Consider the following 27926-nt stretch of genomic DNA (forward strand, 5'->3'; position numbering starts at 1 on the left):
AACCTATCATTTCTTTAATAATTTGTTCTATGATACACACAAAAATTCGACATCCAACACTTCATTTGCTCTAGATAGTTTTAATTCAAATGCGATTAAAAAGAATATCTGACAAAAAACAAAAGTGACTATGCAATACATGCTATTTAGTATGAAACGTGATATGTTAGGAAGATCTGGCATCTCTACCCAGATTAAATGAACTCAGAAATTCACACTATGGAAAACATTTACAAAATTTTGCTATATCTGTAAAATTAGAATAAACCTTAAAGTCTGTAGCTAAATTATGTAATCTGTATAATTTCTAGTACTTAAACGCTGAAACTGCCTAGTAGAACTTGTATACAAACATGCATTCGTAAAGTAAAAGAAAAACATAATACCAGGTAACCTATTTATAAGACTATATGCCACGGAGTTCGGATTGGTAACTCAAAGTTCCCGGATGGTGACCTTTGACACGTGACGTCACTAGTTATTTTCGATCTTCTCCTTGATCCAGTCGATGTAGTTGGCCACGCGGGCGTAGACACCTGGGTAGCCGTCATCAGCACACCCGAACCCCCATGACGTAATGCCCACCAGCTGCCAACGGCCGGACGTCTCCTCCTGACACACCAGTGGGCCACCCGAGTCTCCCTGTCAATCAATCAATAAATGAATACGTCAATCATTTCGTCAATCAATCAACAATGAGCAACCGACCAGTCAAAGTTTTGGAAATAACGACTAATTTGAAGAATCTGGTACCAACACTTTAAAATGTATTTATGATATTCTTAGTTATTATCCTGCCCACAAAAATCACTAAGTCAATCAATCAATCGATCGATCCGTCAATCAATCAATCAGTCAATCACAAATATGATAGACAACCCTTTGATTGTCCCTAGAAGAAAGCTGTCTTCTATCATTTAGATTGAAGAAATGACTGAACACTAAGAGTATGGATTCTTCATTTTTGTTTTTTAACATCGTCTTAATTGATATTGGGACTGACTCGTGTCATTAGTAGCCATATTTCGATATTTTGTGAGAAATATACTGCATAAATTTGCATATCTTTGCATAGCTGTTTTGTACGAATTACAGTATGGTCGCGGCCCAAAATTCATGAGCACATGGACGTCATCCATGTAATAAAATCAACGTGGTATTAAGTTAGTCTCTATCAGACTGCGGGTCGCTGGAAAACCGTAGAAATGGAACAAATAGCCGGCCAGAGAAGTACAGCTGGCTAGGCAACAACGCGCGACCTGTGGATTCTACAAACTCCGTAGGTCGCGCGCTGTTCCCTAAGGCCCCCTTTCCACTAGACGGCGATCGTGCTGCGCTCTCACTGCGACCTAAATAGGATATGTGTAATCTTTACTTTCACACTTGGTATATCATACAAAATGTAAAAGTGTGACTGAGAAGACAACAAAGCACACAAGGTGTAAAAAGATTCGTTTCTTTTCTATAGAATTCGTTGAGCGATGTGTCAAATTTTAGGTCGCAGAGAGAGCGCGGTGAGAGCGCCGTCCTAGTGGAAATGGGGTATAACCGGCTGTACTTCATTTGTTACATTTCTACGTTTTTCCAGCGAACCGTAGTCTGGTAGAGTCTTAAATATTTAAACATATCGAGTGACGAGTTTTCGGTACCTGACAGGAATCAACTCCGCCATTGACGTAACCGGCGCACAGCATGTTGTCTGTGAGGTGAGACTCTCGGTAGGACGACTCAGCAGCGCAGTTCTCTATCAGGGGGACTCGGGCTTCCTGAAGGATGTCAGCTTGGGTATTGTCTGGAAAAGTACATGGATGAAGTATGGTGTTGATAACAGTTGATTAGAAAACAAGTGTGAAACGTTCTTTGAAGTAAATGCCGCCAAATGTATCGACGTATTATCACTCACACACATATATATATATATACATACATACATACAACACACTCAAACACACATAGGTGCACGTGTATGCATACACTCAAAGATACACTGGCGCACGCTCAGACAGGCACACCACACACCCATGCACACACAAACACATACACACATGGACACACACATAGACATAACCCTCAAACACACACATCCACACACACACACATCCACATATCCAAGCACAGACCCCTCACAACACACACGCGCGCGCGCGCACACACACACACACACACACGCACACACACACACACACACACACACACACACAGGTAAATACACGGACAAGCAGATTTGATAATTAAATTGATATCACCATGTTGTTTGAAAAGAATATCTTCAAGCAGATGTTCGGCTGTGTCTAGTGACAAATTGATTAAACATTACTGTTGCTCCAGATAGAATTCCAAGCTGATGTTAGGTTACGTCCACCCTTTGCTGCATTGGTTACCATACCTGGTGTTTTAATAAACACATTCCTGTGTATATATGAAAAGATGTCATATCCCAACGTGCAAACCATGAATACGTCGCGGTTCTGATCGAAAGCTTCTTGGTAAGCGCTTTATTTTGTGTACGGATATAAGGTCTTACAGATTGTATCATTATGTTAACTACTGTCACAGATGAATTTACATTCAAGTACGTCGCGGTTGTTGATTTTTTTTAGAATTGGATAAAGTTTGACTTACTTTCAGTGACGCCCCATCCCTGCGTGAAACAGGTGGAATCTTTCGTGAATGTGGTGCCAGACACATCCGGGACCTCTAGGCAGGCGGAGTTGACATAATCATTTGTGTCTACATCAACCGCTGGGATCTTCACCAAGGCAATGTCGTTGTCCAGCTGTTGGATGGAAAGATTGTTATTGTTATAATTTCTTCCCCAAAGGAGTGAATTATTATCTTTTGTGCGTGTGTCTAATTTAATTTGTGGAAATAAAGAGGCACGGCCGCTTATCATTGGACTATGCACGTTACACTCCAGTTTTCTGTGTGTGTTATAATTAATAAGTAGAGAGAGTTTAGTTGCGAAATCATGCCCGAAGGCTAATAGCACGAAATAAGAGTAAGGTCATTCAGTATATAGTATTAGCTTTTAATCATTAATAAGTATAATCAACGTGCTCAGGTTATTGCTCTCTTCAAATGTCCCATCAGAGGGGCGTAGAAGTCGGGTTTCATTTGTGGCAACATTTCTAGGGCTTTTCCCCTAGAGAATTGAAGCAAAGATCTGCAAATTTTTCGTCAGCAAGCTTAACGATCAATGACACCAATGCCATGAATTTGTTATTTACGGTGGCAGCTTTGATCGGGACCCAATAGGTTTGTTATTTAGCCAAAATGAGAGATCAAAATCGCACACCTCCTTGAGATATGAAGAGTTACTCTTGAACCTTTTTCAAATGCAGTTCAGTCCCTGGGACCAAACCCTAACACATAGGTACCAAGTGACTACAATACGTTTAGTCCCATGAGGTAATAATGCCCTTACTGTTTTATTGCTGTAACCGCTGTGCAGAATGATTTTCGTTGGGTTGATCAGCAAAGCGCCGGCCTCCATCGGATCCCTCCTCAGACGATGTTTCCCAAGAAGAATCGTGAACTTACTGACGTCTGGTGGTCCGCTGTATAGGATAGACCATAACATTCAAGTTAATAAGATGCCAATCATAGAAAAGATCGCCTGTAGTATGCTAGGACCTATTGATAGCGCGTCATTCAGGTGGTGCAAGTTACAAACGTTACGCTATGTACAGTAAAACCTGCCCAAGACGACCACCCGGGGGACCGGAAAAAAGCGGTCGATTTGGAGAGGTGGTCGCTGAGAAGAGTATCGACTCAAAACATGCCCGATGCAAAGTATAAATGGTTTCCGTTGTGTTAAATTGAAAATAGCAAGCACATTGCACGCACGCAAAGAAGCGAGGTCTGTAATGTCAAATACAACACGCACACTGTAAACTGTAAATTTAACCCCCAAATCCGACGCAAGCTGGCCGATTTCGGCACAAAATCGCGCTAGTTATCATCAAAAATCGATGAAAACCTCAATTTTGAAAATGATGCGGTCGTTATGGGTCCCAATTTGGGCCGGTCGCGGTCGCGTTGGCCAGGTGGTCGCTGAGAAGAGGTGGTCGCTTGGGCAGGTTTGACTGTATGTGTACTTTTGCATGCAAATGTTTGCTCGTCTTTTCCAACATACCAATAGTACAGAATTACATTAAAACAAATCGAATCCCCAGACAAACCACTATCACCTTAGTGTATGTAAATATCATTTTGCGAAAAAGACGGAATGATAAGGTCGTCCACCCTTCTTAGTACGCATGCATGCGCAACGACATGGATTGTGGGTAATATGATAAGGGAGGCCCCTGAGACATAAAAAAACGTCTGTACATTGATGGTCGATATGAGAGCTGCTTACACGCCAGGAGCCTTCATCACCATTACATATTACTCACGATTCACGTCGCTAGACATGTGTAGTCGAATAGGTGAAACGCATAGAACGCCTCACGTCACAGTTAAAACAAGACGGAGGCATTGAGTCGTATCTTAAACGTTTTCGGACATTTAGAGGTTATCTGACTCTTTTATTAGCCTCTTTTGATTATAAGTGAATGTTTCTCAAAGAAAAGAATGGCAGAAAGAACCAAAGGACTTGCCAATGAAAATGTTTAAATCGCGAATAAAATGCAAATCAAGAACACCAATATGATGCCTAGCTCCTCTATGCTTCATTGATGTAGATAGTCAGTAAAAACGCACAAAATCAGAAGAAAAACAGTAACGCCAGTTCACCTTTGTCCGTTAAGTAACCTATATCCGGTTTTTTTAAAGGAGGTATTTAGGTAAGTCGACGGACGGTTGCTTCAAATTACAATTCTTTCAAAATACTGCAGTTTGAAACCATCGTCTGTCTGTGACATCCAAATACCTTGCATTTCAAAGCAATTGCAATGCATATAAGTTACCCTGCGGATAAAGGTGAATTAGCGTTAAAGTACACGTACTTCGGGTCATGGTAGCAATGCGCCGCGGTGACGACCCACTCCCGATCGATCAGTGTTCCTCCACAGAACGGTTTCTGTCCCCAGGTCACCCCGAGCTGGGCGATCCACGGCCACGAACCCCTCACGGCGTCCTCTCCGTTGATGATCCTCACACGGCCCTGCTCAACCTTCCTGGTGCCGCAGTCATTTTCTACAAAATACAACGAAGACAATTGGGAGCTGCCCAAGTCATCCACATCCCTACTCCGCAAGGAGGCGGGGGAGGGGGAGGATGATCTACGCAAGCCTGGTCTTGTCTCGTGCTCCCTCGCGAGATCAACACTGGGTCACTCTCAATGGACAAGATGGACTGATAGCCGTTGAAAATTTGGAGGTAGATACTCTACGTTTAAAAACAGTAATTGCTTGAAGAAGTCTTCACTCCCGTCCAAGGAATGCCAAAGGTGTAGCAATAGACACAGAGGGTCCACTTCTTGTCTATCTCACTTCTAGTCTATCCAAATTTGCCCACTACTTTAAAATGGCAGTATCTAACCTTACATTACATTACTTAACATTATTATATACTAGATATCTCAATTACAAACAAGCATTGCAGTTTAATGATGTTGGTTTTGTTCCAACATTTTTTTTTCTGCAGTGCGACAGGCAAAACTAGCAAAACTACATATTGACCAAGGTAGCAGACGTTATGCAAATATACTCATACATGTAAATGTGTGTTAAATGATCATGTATTGTATCGACCACCAATGTAAAATGTTCAAGTTTAGAAAGCATTACAAACGCTGAGATTATCCTATTGCTGTAAATCATATCAATAGAATTTAAAAATGCTTTTAATGTTAAGGCTGTAAATTTTATGTATAGGATTTTACCCAGCTGTATATTAATCAATTGTATTGCCTACAGTCGATTTTTGACTCTCATGTGAAAGGAGTGTGCAATTCAGCCTAAAGGCTGCGAAATCCTTCTGTGAAATAAACCATTATAATTATTATAGGTAGGTCAAAAGAAAGTCACAGGCAGCAAGAGGCACAAGACACACTTCCTATCATGTAATTGCTTGTAAAAATACATCCTTTTGGGCATAATAATTGACGGAACTTGATTGCTAATTGTGTAAGGTGTTGAAACTTTCTCACTTAGTCTCTGGTACGCCCTACCTGTATTGAGAAAAAATGTCCTACCTGGTTCAGGTGTGCAAGGTCCCGGCGATCCACACATCTCATGTTGAACATTAGAGCCTTCCGAGCATTCCTGTCCTTCTTCGTATCTGACGCACTCGCGGGTCCGGTTTCTGGTGCCTTCACAGTCCTTAGAGCAAGCACCCCAGTCACCCCACTCTCCCCAATGGGCTTCTGAAAGCAAAAAAAGAAAATGAAGTAGTGCCATATCAAGAGTTGTTGTCGCACCGTGTGCCTGCGAAACTGGTTAACAGTGTTACGGCCAACGGTGGAGCATGTGGAGAAGGGTAACCTCAAGCCAACCGTTCACACTTACGCCACATCTTCAGAAAAGACGCTGAAGCCGCAAGATCCCCGTTTTGAACCAACACACAACAAACATGTTTCACCGTGTGGCTTCCTCAGTGTTACGGCGAACGGCGGATATACCGGCTATCTTTTCAGTCACGTTTGGGACTGCGTTCTCATTACTGCAGCGCCACCATGCCGTAATGACTGGTAAGCTTTTTCATAAACTTTATTCTTGTGACCACCTGAAAGCAGGCGTGTTGCTGTTGTATGAATTATAAACAGTTGGATGTAATAAGAAAGGAAATCACAAAAGCTCTCTAACGATATACAACACATGGAAAAGGATGCAGAAACAACGGTAATACAGGTAAACTGAAGTTAATACTCCAAACATTTTGTGTCCAGATTAGTTGTTGAGATGTAGTATAGATACTGGTCCCATGTACATGCATTTATATAAACACATCACGTACATAACTAAGGACAAGGGTTAGCCTACGTACCTAGTACAGTAGGGGGAGTTGGCGGTCCTTCACACCCTGCCTCGTCTGCCCCATCAACACAGTCGTTCAGTCCGTCACACACCCAGTAGTACGGCATGACGTAAAACGGCTTGTGGATGTGTCGATCACACTCTGTCGGTAAAAGACCAGTGTTGTATCCCAGATTGTCTTCTATCCCAGAAGCGCTTCTGAGAAGCACATCTGGGATAGGTCTGCATCCCAGTTGTGCTTCTATCCCAAAAGCGCTTCGGGGATGGAGTACATCTGGGATAGATCAGTCAGAGATAAAAATCGTTTCCCTTGACGTCACAGTGAAATCAAGATGACGGCGGGCTCGGAAATATGCATTTCAGTGATTTGTATACCTCAAGCAGTCTTGAACATCTACATTGTTACACACTGAAATGACCTTAATCAAGTGTTCAAAGGTTAGGGAAGAAAATAAAAGAATACAAATCAATTTTTCATCAAAGAAATGCCAAGTAGGGTTCAGCCACAATGTACCAACATGGCTGTCATTGCCTTCCACATTGTTTCAGTGGGTGAAAATGCATAATGTCTACATTCAGTGTAGCCCTTTATCTGCTATGACGCCTGCACATTCCATATTGTTGTATAATTCTGAGTCATTGCAAATAAAAATGCAGTGTTATATTATCAGGCATGTAATTTGTCTGCATTTTGTTTGAGCCCCTTAAATTTTTGTGTCTCTGGTCTTAGTATATGCTTGTGTAAGTTAACATTTAAATCCCTTCGAACTTTTCACAATCTAGTACTCTTACTACGAAGAATTATCAGAATCAAATTCAAAGGTGGTAGATCGGTCGACATACAATTACGTAATTGTTTGCAATTCCAATAAATCAAATCAAATCAAATCAATTGGAAAGATAAACAATATTCGCTCATGTTGATATTACAATGAAGAAAAGTAAAGGCCATCGCTGACTGGGCAACTTATCTTGCGGATGGATACTCACCAAAGCAGCGTGCTTCGTCACTGCCGTCCTGACAGTCAGGAGTGCCGTTGCACTCATAGCGCTGGTGTGTACATTCGCCGGACCGGCAGGCGTACTGGTACTGCGGGCACTCCACCAATGGAGGGGGTGCAGTCACTGGAGGTGCATCTGTCGCTGGAGGGGCCTCTGTCGCTGGAGGGGCTTCGGTCGCTGGAGGGGCTTCGGTCGCTGGAGGGGCTTCGGTCGCTGGAGGGGCTTCGGTCGCTGGAGGTGCCTCTGTCGGAGGTTCTTCGGTCTCTGGAGGGGGCTCTGTCGGAGCTACGGTATATTCAGGTTTTAACTTAATCAATGGAATAAAGCTGTAGCAATACGCACGTAAATCGCCGAGTGGCGATTTCTCGAAGGCTTAACAACAAGAAGATTTACTTTGTCCATTAGGAATAGAAAAAATATTCCCCGACAGGCAGTTGTTTACCATATACACATGTTTCTTCAGCACAGCGTTTTAGTTAGTTTTTATCAATAGGGAAAACACAGACTTCATCCCTGAATTCAGTACCTGCTGCTAGTATGTGTCAAGCAACGGACGACCTTGGGATATCGGTCTGTAATCAGTTCACTTTGTTGCGTTGGTGCTGGTCAGCCATCAGCCAATCAGATACGCTCCTTTCTGCTGTCAGAGAGACATCAGCAAGCCAATCATGCTTCCCCCTGACCACAAGCGATGACATGATTGGTTGCTGATGGCGGGCTAACGCTAACAAAACTATATGGATGTGTGGATCTCTAGGAGATATGCCAGTACCTTCGCTCAACAAATACAAGTGTTGGGCCTGGGTTATTTGTTTATTTTTAACCAGGGGATACATATTGCCTTCAATCGGCGTGTATCAATGTGGTTGTTATAGACAAAGACATTCACAATGCGAGGTTGCCATCTAGCACGTTAGCTTATATTGCATGCAGAATGTTAGTTTAAAACAACTCACCACACTCACCGGTACAGACGGCCTTGAAGCTTGCCGAAAACCCGCGACCAGCGACGCTTCTGTCGGAGTGGAAGTTCAGGTAGAGGGTGTTGCTTGTGGACCGGACAGTTTGCCCCTGAAGGCTGTCACCGCAGTAGTCTCCGATCTTCTCGGCATTGCTGTTGGACCCGTCTCGTATCTAAGATAGAATGAAATGTTTCAATAGGTTGCAATTAGTGCCACACTGTTTTGTTACTTCAAAGAAATAATAGTTTGGGGTAAAACAGAAGGCTGCAAAAAAACGATACATTTCACTAAACATAAGAATATCCTTATCACGAAGAAAAAATACTATTCAAACCCGATGTTTTACGACACTACCGCAAACCTGCAGCCAACCTGTGGCAAAGGATTTTGGGAAATTTGGAAATTGTGAATGGATCTGGACTACTTGGACCCTACTAGTACTAGTAGTATCTATAACAAAATTCTAATAGATTTCACAGCAAAAGAAAAAAGAATTTTTTTTTCGTTTGACATGATTTATCTGTTAATATCTTACCTGCAAGGAATCATATGCACAATTTGATTCCGGTCCTTCGAGATCAAACTCGTCGAATGTGAGTTTGACAGTAGCCCCGACTTTGACTTGGATGACCCACTCACAGTCCGTGTTGTTCGGGTACCGTTCCAAGACTCCGAATCCCGGACTCGTGATTGGTTCGTTGGTGTCAATTACCTGACCACCACAGTTGATCCCTTACAGAACAAAAATATAAATGCGTTTGTAGTCAATTAGACTAAAGATGTTTAAGGTTTTTAACAATAATTATGAAGAAGTCAACACTTTTGTTGCTGCTTTATTCTGGATTGATTCGATTTTGTTCAATCGTATGATAAGAAAACAACACATATTTAACATTACGATACTTTCAACCGGTTCATGACTATCAACTATCCTCTGGCTGCATTTCAGAAAAATATCGCTAGACACCAGGTGTCGCTCCAGTCATTCACCATTCATAGTTGCCATTACCTTTGCCAAGAGAGTAATGTCTTAGGTAGCGTTTGTATGGCGTTGGTATAGCAGCATATTTAATCGAGGATTGAATGTATTTATTGCTTCAGTTCATAACCTTCTCGTTTTATATATAGATATTCATAGTTTTTTCTTTTCTTTTACAGTGGCCTAGAGATGAAAATGTAAAAGAAGTTCTATAGCTATTTATAACTCTGTATCTAGTTATCTGTACACTGTATCTAGGACACGGTATTGGAAGATAGAGTAGCGCATACCACCGCCTATCACCTCCCCATCGAAGTGCCTATTTTGTGCGTTTCTCAGCTACACAACTTCTAGCTATGAATGGCAGGAATGCATCCTGTGGTCTCTCGATCTCTTTATCTGCTAGCATAGCCACCCGGCCATTCGAAGTTACAACGTGAAAATATATTTTTTTTAATGTTTACCTTGGTACGAAAATGAGAACCCCTTCTCCGTGACACTTTCATCGCTCGTGAAGAGAATAGTAAGGCTGGGACCGGAACTGATGATGGTAGATAGGTCTCTTGCATTGCCTGAAACACTGGGAAACACATGAAAATGTCAATAAGATTTGACTACATTATTATATTTGAATAGAAAATTTAGAAGATTACAACAAGGCAATCAAATTGGAGTAAGACTTCTCTATTGGATACACTGTGATACACGCACACATTCAGACACATGTACACATACACACACACACGAACGCACATACACATACACATACACACATACACATACACATACACATACACATACACACACACACGAACGCACATACACATACACATACACACATACACATACACATACACATACACATACACACACACACGAACGCACATACACATACACATACACATACACATACACATACACATACACATACACACACACACGAACGCACATACACATACACATACACATACACATACACATACACATACACATACACATACACACACACACGAACGCACATACACATACACATACACATACACATACACATACACGCACACACGAACGCACATACACATACACATACACATACACATACACATACACATACACACACACACGAACGCACATACACATACACATACACATACACATACACATACACATACACATACACACACACACGAACGCACATACACATACACATACACATACACATACACATACACATACACACACACACACGAACGCACATACACATACACATACACATGCACATGCACATGCACATGCACATACACATGCACATGCACATGCACATGCACATGCACATGCACATACACATGCACATGCACATGCACATGCACATGCACATGCACATGCACATGCACATACACATACACATACACATACACATACACATACACATACACATACACATACACATACACATACACATACACATACGCATACGCATACGCATACACATACACATACACACACATACAGCGATATAGGGAAGACATTACTGTAAACATTGACCAAACAAATCGTTGCCCTTATTGGTCGCTATCCAATGCTACTGACTTGTATTTCAATTGTATAGTTTATGAAAAGTCCTGATCTTTATTTTCATTGCTGTTGTTGTTTTTGTTGTTTACGTCTTACCTCCTTATGACAGGTGCCGTTATGCTGTCTCCGTCGATAAACTTGACGACGTCGTACCCCCGTTCCGTCTTAACCCTATTCAGACCGGGGGGGGGCTTTTGAGGCCCGCGCTAACTTCGATGTCCTATAACGCCAGAACGGCTTACGCTAGAGCCACCAAATTTAGTGAGTTTTCCTAAAATATTGTTGGCAACAATTCTACGAAGTTTGACAAATTTTCCATTTTTTCTTGTTGCCATGGCAACCGTTTCTTGACAGGCAGTTTTGCCAAAAATCACTATTTTTGGTTTTAACAATGTATTTTTCAAATTTATTTGCTATATTACTGTGATTTTGTTACATAAATAAAATCTTATATTATTCAGCATATCTTTCATAATTATATATGCATAAATTATGCTAATTTGATGACGTCATCAGCCCAAAATCCAAGATGGCGGACGGAATGGCCAGATCAAGAAAAACAAGCTAATTATCCCTTAAAATTTGCAACTACCTGGTATTTTTTCATCAAAAACCATCTAAATGAATGAATTTAGTCTATTTCCATTGCCCTTTGTGATTATTTGTTGCAAAAAAAGTATTTTTAAAAATTCAAGGTGGTGGATATAATATGGCGGAGCCCAACTCGTATCTTAGATGTGCATGACGTCATTTTATGACGTCATATTGACGTCATTGATGTTGCTATTGGCAACGCAAGTCGTAACAAACATTATTATTCTGTTATCTGCACTTGTTCTTACATTTTTGCAGCATAACTTGAAGTTTTCTGAGAATACCCATTTTTCATGGGTTTGGCCAATGTAATCAAATTGATGACGTCATAATTACGTCATCTTACGTCAACGTAACGTCAAACGTCACATACTTGTCAGATATTATGTCGAAATCATGTCCTGAAAATTTGGTGGCCCTACGGCACGTCGTTTTAGAGTTATAGGACTTAGAAGTGGAGGGCCTCAAAAGCCCCCCCCCGGTCCAGGGATGACCAAAAAAGCCCGGTCTGAATAGGGTTAAAGTCTTCCAGGTTCAAGAGCACGCGGGAGTTGTCGTTTGGCAGCGTGATGGTCCAGGTGCAGGTCAGGCTACTGTCGTAATTCTCGGGGTAGTTTGGTGACATAAACTCGCCTTCCGGATCCGTGAACAGTCCGCCGCATTGCGCTATGGAAGATCACAATAAAAGCCGTCACTTACACTCTTCTTGTATCAGTCCGCTGTAGTTCAAGTACTGCCTCGTGTAAGGTTAAAAAAGCGCAGTGTACTAGATAATGAGAGATACCCATTACCCATTCTTCTTTGCGAAACTTCCAGCTCAAGAAAAGAAAGAAATACTGGCACGAAATGTGTATGTCCATGTCTCGTTTAGAAGTGTGAATATAACATAGACTATGTTGAAATAAGACTATTTCTTTATTTATCCAACACAAAAATAGTACTCACCCAAGTTTAGTATGATTTATGTGTTGGACATAGCTAAACTAGTTTATGGATAATTTCTACCAACGCAGATGAACTTTCAAGTTAAAACTATTTCTTACTTCGTGTTTCTTGGAGGTTTCTTGTGTCTTGAGCTTTTACGCCTGATGGATTCTTGAGCTCCTTTAAAACCTGAAAGACAAAAAAAAAAAAACACAGAATCATTAGAGCAGTAATAAGTAGCCATGTAGAAACCGGGTTGCCTGAAATATTTTACCAGTCAACATTTATTTATCTATTTATTTATCTTCAGACAGGTGGGTGGCTAAATAACTTAAATCTAACTGTTATTCTTCTCATTTGTTTAATGAATTTCATTCCGTTCTTTGAGTCTTTTATTTTAATCAGCAATTAAAAGTGAAATTTCAAATTTGCAAAATGGTTGACTTCTCTGGATTACATGTACAAAAGTGCACTCTCATGTTCTCTTTCGTAAAACGCAGTTTTACTCAACAAATTCCATCCTTTGTCCATTAACAAGTGATAGCATCAGCAGATACGACAAATGCCATAATGCATTTTAATGAGATCTTTTAGACTGTGGCTTTTCTTGGCTCAAAGCGCATGATCACTATTTTGCGCCAAATTGCGCGAAAAATTGCGCCAACTTTGCGAATTTGCAAAAATTCCCCCCTGCGGGCACACGGACGTAACCTTGAAAGGCATAGTAAGAGTAAAATAAACATAAACTCTTAAAACATGATTAGTATTGTAATTAGCTTTTTACTCTGTATATAATGATATTTGATAATTTTGTATATAATCAATTCTGTGTATAATTGTCACCGAATTGTATATTCATGTCTACTGACTTTTGATGTCTAATGTTTATTGTTTAATTTTGGTTTCGTATTGTTTTCTATTATCATTTCAGGTTTGGGAGGACAACTTGTAAAGGTGTTGATACACCTGTTTTGTCCTCCTTTCCACTTGTTTTTGCATGTGGTAAATTCAAATAAAGAAATAAAGAAATAAAGAAAACAAAATAACCGCGCTTAGAATGTGTCACATTTCCATTTTCTGCTCCATTCAGACACAAGAACGCTGACTTACATTAGAACCTACTGTACAAAGATTTTAAAAAAAGACATCAGAAATATTTGCAACTTTTTTTTTCAGAATGTAAAAATGTATACTCCTTTTTCCCCATTTCGGTCCCGTTCTGCAAATTGCCATTTTTGTAACGTTTCCAGAAAGTGGAAATTTCAGGCGACAAACTGCGCCAGTTGCGCCACTTTGCGAATACTTGGTCTCCTTAAGTGCAATCCAATTATATACTCGCTTTAGAGTATGAATGATTTTTCTTTGTTTGCACCACAATCCAATTTTATCTTCTCCACTTGGCGTGTCTTAATCCATTGTTGTCACTACACGACTGTTAACGTTAAGTTCAAGGGTTAATATGGTCTCTTCAAAGCATAGCATTCCAACCAAGGTGTAGCTAAGACAGGAATGATATACCATATGGTGATGGCACTCTGTTACGGTATTGCAAAATTTGCAAGGGTTTCTGGTATTGTGTTTTTGCAGGCGACCATGTCTATTAGACGACAATGTGGGTATTGAGAGTTGTATTTGTGTTTATGTCTGGCAGAGCTTACACTCCACAATTTAGTGCCAGAAACACAAATCATATACCACAGAAATACAGTAACAAATGCACCATCCACATATTCATTCATGCTCTACTGCTTGAGGATGATGAGGGCCAGACAGAGGACTATGACAAGTTTATCTCTGCAAATGCCTCAGCAGCTGAGGAATGTCTGAGGAAGGTTCCAAAACAGAAAAAGAGGATAAAGTGTCTTGACCCAAGAGTCAGTGCAGTAAGAGAAGAAGTTGAGAAGGCGTATCAGGCATATTTGGCTGGGAATAAGAAGGAAGAACTCAGAGACAAGTACAAAGAGAAAAAACAGGAGCTCTATGGCACCTATGCTGTAATCGACGAAGAAGAGCTAACTAGCAAAATAGAAGAGGTTGAGAAAGCACACAAGAACTCACAACATGGTGCAGCCTGGAAATTGATCAACGACATCTCAGGTCGGAACAGCGCTCAGTCGTCCAAGCTCAAAGCAAACAGCCCAGAGGAGCGTGTATCACTCTGGTACACACACTTCAGTAAACTCCTTGGAAGTCCACCTGTGATTAGTGAGGAAGACACACCAATCAAACCAGTCTTTGACACACTCAATATTTCTGATGAAGTCTTTTCTGAAGCTGAGTTCATAGCAGCTAAAATGTCAATACTATGCGGGAAAGCATGTGGGGACGACGGCATCACTCCTGAGTTCCTTAAGTATGCCGGTCTAGACGATGTAGTCCTGGGATTCATCAACAAGGCTTTCTCCACTGGCCAGCTACCGGAGCGCTGGAAAACACTCATCATTGTTCCAGTTCCGAAAACGGGAGACCTGACAAAACCTGACAGTTACAGGGGCATCAGTTTGATATCTCTAGTCTTAAAGCTCTACAACAGGATGCTACTTAACCGGCTGAGACCACTTCTAGACCCACTGCTAAGAACCTCCCAAAACGGATTCAGACAAGGAAGATCGACCGTGGGACAGATAATGGCAATCAGGCGTCTGCTTGAAGGAGTCAACCACAAGAACTTAAGCTGCATTATAACGTTCATCGACTTCAAAAAGGCATTCGACTCCATCCACCGCGGGAAACTAATGGACATCCTGCGGGCATATGGAGTGCCCGAGAAGCTGGTGACAGCAATAGCAGCGACGTATTCACAGACGTGGGCCAAGGTTAGGACCCCAGACGGAGACACCGAACCTTTCCAAATTCTGGCAGGCGTACTTCAGGGTGACACGTTGGCGCCTTTCCTGTTCATAGTTGCACTTGACTATGCACTGAGATGTGCCATCGAAGGGAAGGAAGAGCGGTTGGGCTTCACCCTCAAGGAAAGAGCAAGTCGTCGAATACCAGCTAAAATAGTGACGGACTTAGACTTCGCAGATGATATCGCGTTGATATCCGACACTGCAGAAAAGGCTTGTACTCTTCTTAATGCAGTCGAGCGTCAATGTCAAAGGATTGGCCTACAGTTGAATACAAAAAAGACTAAGGTCATGGCTTTCAATTCATCAGACAACAATGTTGCTACTCTTGACGGCACTCGACTAGAGGTAGTACCCGACTTCAAGTACCTCGGTGGCTGGATTGCCTCAACAGCACACGACATGAAAGTGAGACGAGCTCTCGCTTGGAACGCCTTACACAGCATGAGGAGAGTGTGGCAGTCAGGAATGGCTGACGACCTTAAACGACGCCTCTTTGTCTCTACTGTTGAGTGTGTGCTACTGTATGGCTCAGAAACCTGGACACTAACAGTACAGGATGAGAGGGCACTGGATGGCATGTACACTAGAATGCTAAGGAGAGCTCTAAATGTGTCTTGGGAGGACCGTGTAAGGAACATAGCACTATATGGTAACCTGCCTAGACTAAGTGATAAGATCAGGCAAAGGCACATGCAGCTCGCTGGCCACTATGTGCGACACCCAGAACTAGTGGCAGGTGAGCTGATCTTATGGGAACCGGTCCAGGGTAAAAGGAAACCTGGCAGGCAGAGAACTACCCTTATCGACACACTCAAGCGGGACTCCGGGCTCGACAGACTGAGCAGCACAGCTGAACTACGTTCACTGATGAAGGATAGGGAGGAGTGGAGAAGGAGGGTCCAGCATGCTTCCCGTGTTGGCATCTGACGATGTCCTCGACTGAACTGAACATTCATGCATTCGTTCATTCATCATTAATAATTCAACAGATTGAAACACTTAAACGTAAAGGTAAGTAGTTCCAGTACAATTTGTTGATTAAAAGACCCTTTTTAAACCAGTTTAAGAATAACCTTAGCAACGCAATTGAGTATAGTTTGAAGTAAGGCCATGTTGATTTGATTATATGGATGACATCCGCGCTCGCACCAATTTTCAGCCGTTTCCAAAAAAAAAAAAAGTTTTTAACCACACAGTAAATTGTGCAAAGCAGCTGTAAAATGAGCACGTATATGCTGTAGATTGAAAAAAAGCATCAGAAACCATATAACTAATGCCATAGAATGTGGAAAACTTGAGAATTGGCAATACTCAAAACAATGGTAATTGGTCAATTTTGCTACAAAAGAATCTGTTTGGTGGATTATCCGACTCCCATTTTGAAATCCCATCTCCATGTAATAAATGCTGTCTCTGTACCGTTGACTGTAGAAACTTGGTACAAATGACTTTAAACTCTACTTGACTTCGCTGTTGTTGTCTTCTTGGCCCGGTAAAGACCCTCAATGCCTGCCGACATGTCCATTTTATAATTGGCAAAACCCGTTCCACTGATTTTTTTGCAGGTCTGTTTTTATTGGATCGGTCCAAGAAGAAAAAATGTTTTGCACCTGTACATTGTACTGGTCCCAACACCTAACTGTTGTTATACCATACTATGTGTTTTTAGTCCTATGTTCAACCTTCCTGATCACCTAGATTTCAATCTGAAGGCAACTTTTTTTTTTTTGCCAAACTTTTTTTTTATTCGCTCGCTCGCATCAATTTTCGAGTTCCCAGAGGATGTCATCCATATAATCAAATCAACATGGCCTAAATTGAAAAGAATAAAGGAAGAAGTCAATATCCACATTGTTCCAAGACCAAGTGTTAAGATTAACTGGAGAACTGCCCAAGGCTATGGAGGATAGGGAAGGATGGAGGGAGAGAGTCATATCCATCCGTGCAAACAGCACGCCCGGATGATGATGATGATGTTAATATAATTTATGTGTATACGTAGACATAGCGTATGGAAATCTTAAAATCCTTCTATAAGAACTCACGTGGCCCTTAGTTCACCGTTGTTCGTTTTCTACTGTGCCTTTTTTTTTAAATAGAGCCTGGACAAGATATTTTCTAATATCCGTTTAAAAATATTTAGGTTTATGTTCAGAGTAAACTATGGTGTGAACAGATGGACGACCACAGTGGGTAGTCTGATGGTCAGTGACCTTGTTTCTGGACAAGGGTTAGAGACACACGGGCAGCTTACAGGTTAAAGCCATCCTAAGCAATATCACAGCGTTAAAGGTGGAAATATTCTGAGGTAATCTGTTTGATATTGACATCTACTGCTGTGTATTCTCACATTTCATCATCATTTCATACTTTAGCGGTTAGAAACGGCACAAAGACAAGTCGCACGAGGATATTCCTTATCGTTGGAACCCCCAAAATTAGGCCTTGATCAGGAATCCTCGAGTGACCTGTTTCTGCGTTGTTTTTAACGGCTCAATTTATGATATAATGATGTAAATGTGCTAAAATAGTGCATTAGATGTCAACATTACACAGACTGCCTTAGCCAGATTATTTCTACTTTCAACGATATAATATTGCTTAGGTTGCCTTTAATTCAAAGAGTACCACTTTAGTTACTTTCTACGGTCACATTCACAAGGGTGTGGCCCCGGCCGGGGTCTGAAGCCACAGATTCGTCCCGATAGACTGTCAGATACCAGAGTGTACGCTCCGCCATTTCACGATTAGTTTACTGTGTCCGTTTGTCACAGGGACCCGGGATGATTTTAAGTCCGAGTTAAACGAAATACGGGGCCCTGCCGTTCCCCAAAAATAGACCAGTAGCCACAGGATGTCTTACGGGGCCACGTAGGGGGCACACCCAATGCCAAAAAAAAACAGCCTGTAAACTACCCGGGACATTTGACAATTTTGCCCATACATCCTATTATACTGATAAAAAGATTGGAAGAACTTGCATTGGTACATTAAAATTGGTCTCTATCGTGCAATTCTCCGTCATGCTAGAAACAGTGAAAACTTGCTACATTTTGTATCACCTTGCGATGTTGTGCACTTAAATGCCGCTAGAATGACACCACGTGAACTGTAAACATTTTGACGGCGTTTCACCTAATGAGAAAATTCTCTCGTGTTTCTGCCTGACTAGTCCGTGTTTGTATGTTTGTTGTATACATACGTTACGCCTGTGTTCAAGTCACGAATCATGTATTGAGTTCAAGGTATGGAAACAAGATAGCGTGATTGTAACTCGACCACAATGATTTGATTATAAAAAATTATATGAATGACATCCAGTAGGTACCTCAAAATCGATGCAAGATGTGAATGAAAAAACTGATTTTCGAATACAGCGGTATCTAAAAATATTGATATATGTCATCGGTTTGGGATATAATACAATGATATCCAGCTTAAAGCTGGACTCTCACTGCACTTGGGGCACCGGTGTGGCACTGCGGGGTTCGTTCCCTGCGGTACTGTTTTGTTATTTTCGCGATTTTAAATAATTCAGATATTACGTAATACGTAAAAGCATGACTTAGAAGACAACAAAATAGACAAAAAGTAAGAAAATCTGTTCTTTATCTCTGAAATTCGTTGAGTCATCTACGAACCCTGCAGTGCCGCACCGGTGCCCCACGTGCAGTGAGATATCCACCTTCACCATCCTCATGATCAGTTGGCCTTGAAAAGGGCGTTCACCCTTCAAGTAATTATTCACCCAATGCGATTGACTTGATAAGAGTATATTTGCTCTAAAGTCACGTTGAAAGTACTAGTGTTGTTTAGTCATTTGACATGTGACAGATTTCTTGAGATCACATCTGAAATAAAACCCAAACAAAACAATTCTTACATTCAAGTATTTTCCTTTCTTAGACTTTCACAACTTTATATTCTCTTAGTAAACTAGGATTTGTGCTTCATGGTACGTCTATACGCCAAAAATACACCTTCCTGCTATATGTGGATTTGAAAGGTTTGCTTTTAGCATGTGACCATTATCAAACATGGACCTTAGCTATTTGAACAAGACCGCATAAATACTCGTAGCAGGTACCGGTGATTGCACCACAAGCAAGCATTTCCAGTTCTCCAGAGAAGCTACCACAAAAGGTAAGATAGATTTATGACTATAGCTGAACATAGATTTGAAACTTTCGTCATAGATGCCTATTTGATTGACATTAGGGGTATTTCTTGTCTAAAGTTGTGGTTCGGCGTTTCTGATAGGGCCTTCACACTAAAACCGAATCAGCAGGAATCAAGTAGAACCAGTTGGAATGAATTATCTGCAAAATTCGTGCCACTTTCGGGTGGGAATTTCAAATGGGCCTTAGATCTCCTTCACACGAGAAGGAATGAGCCAGAATGCCGTCAGAATGAAAATTATTTTCTATTCCTGTGAATTCGTAGTGTATTCTAGACGTTCCGACTACATTCGAAATATTCTTTCGGCCACATTCGGACAGGATTCGAGATGGCTTGCCGTTTGGATACTCCATCGAATGAGATGAGAATGTTTCGAATAATGTTGGAATGCCGCAAAATGCGGTCAGACTGCAGTAGGAATAGTGATTCAAAAATTAATGCGGATGCATCCGCAGGTACATACATCCGAACATGATTCGCATGCGAACGGTTTACTTTTGTGTCCAAGATGCCCACGGGCAATCCGTTTCAGATCCGCATTATATATTCATTTGTGTTTCACATGTGTACCGCTATGTTTGTGTCTTCAGTTTGCAATCGTACAACGATCGTACGGCGATCGTATGACAAATGTGATCGTAAAGCAAAGGTTGCGTCGTTAACGATGCTACATTATTCCTTGGTATTTCTTGATCAGGTATGTGTTGTGTTAAACAATCATGTGACCAGGTCTCGAGACCGGCTGGTCCAAAGTCTAAAATTACGTAAGATTCTTCCTTAGTAAATCTAACAAAAAATATCTTAGGCATTGGGTACCCTATAATGTCCGATTAGGCCTATGTCACATTTCCTACCCGAGCCCCGGTTAGGCTGTTCCTGTAAACGAAAATTTAAGTTTATGCCAATAATTTACAAGGCATGCTGTTAAAGTGTTTTGGTCCATTTTTGTTGTTGTTGTCTTTTATATCGTACCTTTCGTTCCCCAAAACTCCCCGGCCTGACCCCTTTGTGGAAATGTGACAATATCCTAATGAGGGTGAATTACCTGAGGACGATTATGTAATGTATATAACCGTATGTTTAGATCGAACATAAAGCCTCTGTCACACATAGCAGGTCATGGCCTCTTGACCTTCTGTAGACCTTAGGCAAGGTCATCTGTGGTCAGGAGTTGTTCGGCGTGCTTGCTTATAATTGCCAGCATTTAAAGGTCGACTTGTCGACCTTTTGAAAACCATACATTTCGAAAGTCATCTTCTGTTTGGATGCGATCAGATGAGCGAACTACGGCTAGAATCGGATGGATTCCCGGATTCTCACAACGTAGCGTCGACCTTTGCTAGGATGTAGTCGGGATCAATGTCTTGGTAATTTTCTAGATTTTTGAAAGGCGTTTGAGAATTCTTTCAAGCGTTCATTAGTTTTCTTCCAGGCATATATATTGACTCGTAAAATTAGAATACGTAATTTTCGTTTCAAGGCAAAATTACCTAGTGTTAGAGTAATTTTGTCTTGCTCGCGGTATTTACACACTACATTGTGACTCTCAGAGGTTTGGAAATGTTTCTGCGTCAAGCATGTGACCTCAATCAAATATGGACCTTGGTCAGATTGACCTTTTCAGAGCTTTATTTTCTTAACCACGCTCCAAGCGGCCCGTCAGACTGAATGCTTTCCCCCTGGCTGGAGGAAATTGTGCAACGCGGACTATTTGAACATTTTTGATCGATCGTTTTGAAGCATTGTAACTTGTAGCATATTTATGCTATTTATGAGAGTTCCGACATGTATATCTAGACAAAAACAAAGTTCACTTTTCCGAAAAATCTGTAAAAAGGAACGTCTAGGCACAGATTGCCGAAATTGATGATACCGAACATAGTGTAATTTTACCAAAAATAGTGTTTTTTTCGAATACTGTGCACTTTTGATCATACTCGTGGCACTTTCACAGGAATACCTAACAAATGTACAATCTAACTTTTTAGTATTGCCATGCTATTGCCAAGTACAAAAATAACACCGCTTAGCGTGTTCATGGAATGGAAAGGAATTTTGATTTTCACGAAAGCAAATAGAATTGCACTGCATTTGGTCAATTGTTACGGCAACTTTGTCGTGCTCGGTATACAAATTTATACGTCCCATGACTTTATGGTGCTACATACTACATCATGGCGTACAGTTCTTTTAACATGTGTGTATATACATGTGATACATGTGACCAACTCGAGACTGACCAGTCCAAAGTCTGGACAGAAACCCGGATAACGCATGCAGGTAATGTTTGGTGACCCGGGGGTCATGGAACGAGTCCGGGTGGACGTTGACATTTGGACAACCGTACAAAAGTGCAATAGTTGGTCACGAGTAAGGGGGTAAAAATGGCTTCGCGCGTGTTTTAAGCTAACCCAACACGTGATTTCTGATCAAAAGTCAGTTTTAATCTAACAATACATGACGCAGGGCCCCACTGCAAAGCAGTGTCAATCACTAAAGGCCCCCCTCTCACTTGACGTGCGGCACGCTTGCGGCATTGCTGCGTTCGCTCTCTGCGGGACTGTTTCGTTATTTTCTCCGATTTGTCCTACTTCCGATATTGCGCAATACGTAAAAGTGTGACATAGAAGACCACAAAATACACAACAAGTAAGAAAATTCGTTCTTTATCTCTGAAATTCGTTGAGCATCTTCCGAACGCAGCAATGCCGCAAGCGTGCCGCACGTCAAGTGAGAGGGGGCCTTAAGCTAGACAACCCTGGATAAAAATGACAGAAAAAAAGTCATTACCAAAATGCCTTTTTTGATTTCTTTTGTTTCTGTTTTATACAGAGAAAAATTTTTTTCTTAAAAGAAGAAAACCTTCCTTGTTTTCAAAACATTTTGTCTACGAATTTAGGTTTCTTTCTTCAGCGAGTTTGTCTTACAATATATTTCGTGAAGTAGGACTACTCTTCCTATAATTCGGATATTTTCTTAAACCCTGAAAAAACGAGCGCGTGCCGTACTGTATAGATTCATACTTTTGCGGTCAACGAACAGAAAGAAATGAAGGAGGTAAAGCATGTGTAAAATTATCTTAAAATAAATCTTGAGATATAATCATATGCTGTCCAAGTCGGGAATGAAACCCGGGTCTCCCACGTGACAGAAGGATCCGAGTTTTCTCACCAAGGCTCCCTTTCCACTAGACGGCGATCGCGCTGCGCTCTCACTGTGACCTATTTTTACAGAGGACATGTGTATCCTTCGCTTTCACACTGGACATATCATACAAAATTTAAAAGTGTGACGGAGAAGACAACAAAACACACAAAGTGTAAAAAGGTTCGATTCTTTTCTATACAATTCGTTGAGCGATATGTCAAATTTTAGGTCGCAGAGAGAGCGCGATGAGAGCGCCGTCCTAGTGGAAAGGGCATGATATTCACTTATTGAGGGTTCTTTAGATACACTTACATACCACGCGATCTTTCATTCTATATATAATACAAATGTTAGTTGAACGAGCAAAGCACACATAGAAATCCAACCATTACTCGGGCAACCAGTTTGATTTTTACCCATATTAAATTGACTCAAGAATCATAGTGCCCTCGTTAAGAATTTGTAAGAACACTGTATACTAGAATTAAAATAGCAAAGGGTTTTTATACCCCCCTCACATTAGGCGAAAATCGATAGGAAGACTAGTCTACGAGCTCTAAGTGACATTTTCGTGATTAAGACGTCCGGTATTCTCACGATCATCTTGCGATTTTTAGGGATCGCCGGCAATTTTCAGGGGTCGTACGACGGTCGCGGTGCAGCTAAACATGTTCTTAACATAAGCGACAAGTCACAGGAGATCTCTGATATCGCAGAGCTTGTTACCGAGTCGCAGATCGTGCGTGCAAATCGTGCGTACCTCGCAAGGGTACCGGTCGACATTCGATTGATAGTCGTGCGTCAATCCAGCACAGACCTAGTTATTAATCATCGAGCGCAAATCGGATGGCGAACGGCCCCAGTCGGGCGACGTTCGGACGACGTTCGGCCGCCTTCCGTTTGTTTACAAATATTGAATGTCTGGGAATGTGAGGGAAATTCTGACATTGTGGCCCCTGTGGTAGTATGCAGGCTGCCTTTGTGGCACAATCTCTTTTCTTCCGTCATATATATTATGTCCGCGCATTCCATTCATTGGTTAAAACGATTCCGACAACAAAATAAGCAACATTTATTGATCTCTTGCCTTTTTTGAGGAACGTTTTGTTTTACCTTGTCCACGTGCAAGAGGTCATGGGAGGTTCGTTATCATAGATTTATTCACCGTCGATCGCACGAGCCTCGCTTATATGTGAGGGGGACAGTTTTGGGGGCGAATAATACACAAGACCATCTTAAGATCTTAAAATCAACTGGCCTTCCTGAGATCGCGAAGTACGTCCGAAGATCGTATATAATGTGAGGGGGGTATTAAACAACCAAACAGAAGCTTTTGCTGGTTTTTACATTGAAAATACCATCATTCACTTTCCTCCAAAACACTTATGTTTGAAGGTCAAGTGCTTCTTTACCAAATCAACAACCGAAATCAACAAATAAACAAACTTGTGTAAAAACCTTAGTCTATCTGCGTTGTATACCAAATATGCAGAACTTCCCGAACTGCATTTTCGAAAAACAATAAAGCCGCTTTGCAAATAAGGAGGTGGGTTTTAGATATCTATAAACAACTAAGAATTTGTGGGAAATGTTCTGTCGAAATCTCTACGTTGAATGGAAGTTTTTACAATAATGTTGGTGTTGTGGTTCTTTGGTGACCCCGGAAAATTGCCCCATCATAGTAAATATACATATAACGTGATACGTCTTTCTGTAAGTAGCAAGTAGGATATGCGGACATAACTTTTAGGATTATCCACGGAATTTTTATACGATTTTCCCCCAAATCTGTGCGTACCCATTATCAATTAAAAATTTCAAACAGCTATCCACAGAAAGAGTAAAGAAAATCGCTAAGGGTGAAAAGGTAACCTACAGTACTTTACAAGAATAGTTCATAAAATACGTTTATTAAAGGACCCACCTTCATCACAACTTTCTTGATCATTTGCCCGTCGACGTCTTCAGTCCAATCGTTGTCCAAGGCGCTTTTCTTGGCGAGAGCTTCTTCTTCTTCAAATTTCTTCTCCTTTGCTTCTTCCAACATGAGCACTTCTAACGGCTTGTCAATCCACTTTTCGTCGTCGAGGAGTGCCGATGCCTTGTCAGCCGGGGCGGCGGCGCTGAGTGCGACCATCGCCGCCAAGAGGAGTGAGCACGCTACGGTGGCCATCATGCGTCTCTGCGGCGCACTGCTATAGGCACACCGTGTTTCTGCGGAGATATTTAAAGAGTCGGTTTTGCTTGGGTGGTTGAGGAAAGTGGGGCTCAGTTTACAGGTGCGGGTTAGTCTCAGCTTGAGTCACTCCAGAATGAATACCACAACTCTACAACAAAACGTCACCAAGCCCCCAGTATGTCTCGCTTGAACGCTGTACCAACACCGAGTCGTAGACTTCTAAAAGGCGTTTGCACGCCATACTAGTCTCGGCACCGCCGGTGGGGGCGGGTTATTGTTTGTGTCAGTTTGAAAGGTTACACAGTTTCCTGGTGTTTCATTGGTTCATGACGTAAATAGATTAGTTTCAAGTCTTATAAGCTAGCGTTCTTGGAAGGACGTTGGAAATTTTGGAGGATTCGTAATTTTAGGCTGTAGGCGTTTAATTGTTTTGTTGTAGGAGGTTTCATTCCTCGATACCAATAGGAAGTTCACATTATATTTTTTTCACGAACTTCAGTTTATTAGATTCTTCTTTACGTTTAGAAATGATTTCTTTCTTGCACTAACATTGTACAGACGTTTCTTTAACTGTATTTGCTTTCAATATTCCTTCATTACTGTAGCAATTGCTATATTTCAAATAGAAAATCTGTGTAACCTGACGATTTTTAAAACACAGAATAATTTACAGAAAAGTGTGGTAGCTTTGTGATGCGGTCAGCTGATTCTTATCTACTATACTAGCGAAGTATTTCATGTGAATGAAGTAAATAAAGGGACAGAAAACGCATCCCATTGAAGATGGCACATACTTTGATCACTGACATTTAAGGTGCTTTCCTCACGACGAGCTAGCCGCTATTTTATTTATTTGTGGAAGAGACAACAAAGACAACTATCTAAGGCATCTCATTGGCAGAAAAAAATGGGGACACTAACTGGGTGGTACGTACTGAAGATAGGGTACTTGTGTTGACCGGTTACCATAGAAACGGCATGGTTGTGCCAAGTAGGAAAATGTCGCCGAAGACAAATGTTGGGTCCCTTTGTCATGTCAACACGGTCAAAGTCACGAAGCCAAAAGTTGTCGCAAGAATTCTTCAGTACACGGAAAGCTGAGAACCCGGGAATATTTGTCGTGCAATCGTCGAGTGCGGTCGCAAACTGAACGCTTGCATTCTTAGGAATGTTGTGAATATGTCGCACAAAACTCTATCGGCTTGCTTATACCCGCCTCACACGTAGCGAAAATTGATCGGACGACGAGTCTGCGAACTCTAAATTACGAAGAGGCATGACCCTAATGCCGACGGAGAAATGGCAGAGGTCCCCCCATCCCGTCAGGGTCATGCCTCTTCGTAATTTAAATCCGATCGATTTTCGCTACATGTGAGGGGGGCATTAATTAGTAGACGGAATAAGAATCTTTCTGCCACAGATTACGTGAAAATTCTATATTTAAAACGTACGACTGTCTACGACGAATGTGAATCTGTTCATCCAAAAGACATTCGGTTTTGTCGTACGATATGTAATTTTACAAGGAAAGGTAAAGCGCGTCGTACGAAGTTTTATACATATTTGTGCAACATTCGTGAGAAATGCGTAGTTAACAAGAGAAGGGCAAGGTCACTTAAAGATTGGCAGGGCTATTCGTAAAGCGTACATGAACGGAGCGTATAGATATAAACTAGTCAATCCGAGCGGAAATGGGCAAAAACAGTCCGGAAATTACGTCACACAGGGATAAAAAGACATAATCTCAATACAACAAACATTATATTTTGAACATACACAAAACTATACGTCAAAGGATGTTCGATTGTCTAAGAAAGTGTCCATGATTCAGTTAAGGGGGAAGTCTTTGGGACTGTTGTCCTCTTTACCTCAACTTGACCTTGGCGACTCGGAGATGACGAATTTCTTAAACATTCTTAAGTCGGCATTCTTGAGTACATGTAAGTCATGGGAAGGAACGTATGTTAAACTAACAACTCCTCACATTGGTTCACGTTCCAAACAGGTATTCAAGCAAAGGGCAACGACCTTAAAGCCCTACCCTGGGAGCCAGACAGGACCGGGTAGCTAGCGATATGTATATAGCTAGCGAGTTTTGTTCGGGGAGCCCAGGCAGCCAGCCCGCCAACCTCACATTAGCGCTCCGGGGGAGTTTAAGCCCGACCTAATCGGGCTTGAAACTCCCCGTGGCGCTAATAGGAGCTCGGCGGGTCTGACTGTCTTGGGCTACCGATAAACTGTACAAGCTGCCCGACCCCGGATGGCCCCCAGGGTATTAAAGCCCCAATATGTAGGATTTCTTGTAGGTGTGATGTGAATCTAACATCAGCTGTTAATATCTGATGAAGTAGACTGAGATCATAATTATATCCTATTACGGAATAAAGAGATATATTATATTGATTTTTTCTATTATGTACTTAGCCAGTCTAGAGTATACCTAGCTAGTTACCCCGCCCTGTACGTGGAATCCACTGTGAGGTTGCCAGTATATGTTGTTGACAAACAGGAGGGTCTACTTTGAGATGGTGTTTTTCACTCACTGAGCGGGCCTTGTACGGGTTGTTTTTACAAAGATCACAAACACCAAAAATATGACATGATGATGGAGATATA

General features: G+C 41.5%; 2 protein-coding genes across 2 annotated transcripts in view; one reads left to right on the top strand and one right to left on the bottom strand.

Annotated features, from left to right (window-relative positions):
• Positions 1–64: 64 nt before the first annotated feature.
• LOC118406282 (transmembrane protease serine 13-like) overlaps positions 65–27926 on the bottom strand; it is a 32221-nt gene continuing 4359 nt past the window's right edge. The window contains exons 2-16 of the mRNA XM_035806210.1: positions 25056–25345; positions 13073–13142; positions 12552–12695; positions 11532–11604; positions 10328–10443; positions 9420–9616; positions 8879–9056; positions 7911–8207; positions 6931–7062; positions 6140–6310; positions 4950–5139; positions 3425–3557; positions 2623–2776; positions 1650–1792; positions 65–642 (exon numbers count right to left, since the gene is read on the bottom strand). Coding sequence (XP_035662103.1) covers positions 475–642; positions 1650–1792; positions 2623–2776; positions 3425–3557; positions 4950–5139; positions 6140–6310; positions 6931–7062; positions 7911–8207; positions 8879–9056; positions 9420–9616; positions 10328–10443; positions 11532–11604; positions 12552–12695; positions 13073–13142; positions 25056–25307 — 2418 coding nt within the window. The 5' untranslated portion in view covers positions 25308–25345 and the 3' untranslated portion in view covers positions 65–474. The remainder of the gene's footprint in view (positions 643–1649; positions 1793–2622; positions 2777–3424; positions 3558–4949; positions 5140–6139; positions 6311–6930; positions 7063–7910; positions 8208–8878; positions 9057–9419; positions 9617–10327; positions 10444–11531; positions 11605–12551; positions 12696–13072; positions 13143–25055; positions 25346–27926) is intronic.
• LOC118406289 (tryptophan 5-hydroxylase 1-like) overlaps positions 19896–27926 on the top strand; it is a 31428-nt gene continuing 23397 nt past the window's right edge. Inside the window, exon 1 of the mRNA XM_035806218.1 lies at positions 19896–19948. The gene's annotated coding sequence lies outside the window, so the exon portion shown is untranslated. The remainder of the gene's footprint in view (positions 19949–27926) is intronic.

The sequence above is a fragment of the Branchiostoma floridae genome, chromosome 19, assembly GCF_000003815.2.
Source record: "Branchiostoma floridae strain S238N-H82 chromosome 19, Bfl_VNyyK, whole genome shotgun sequence".
NCBI classification, from domain to species: Eukaryota; Metazoa; Chordata; class Leptocardii; order Amphioxiformes; family Branchiostomatidae; genus Branchiostoma; species Branchiostoma floridae.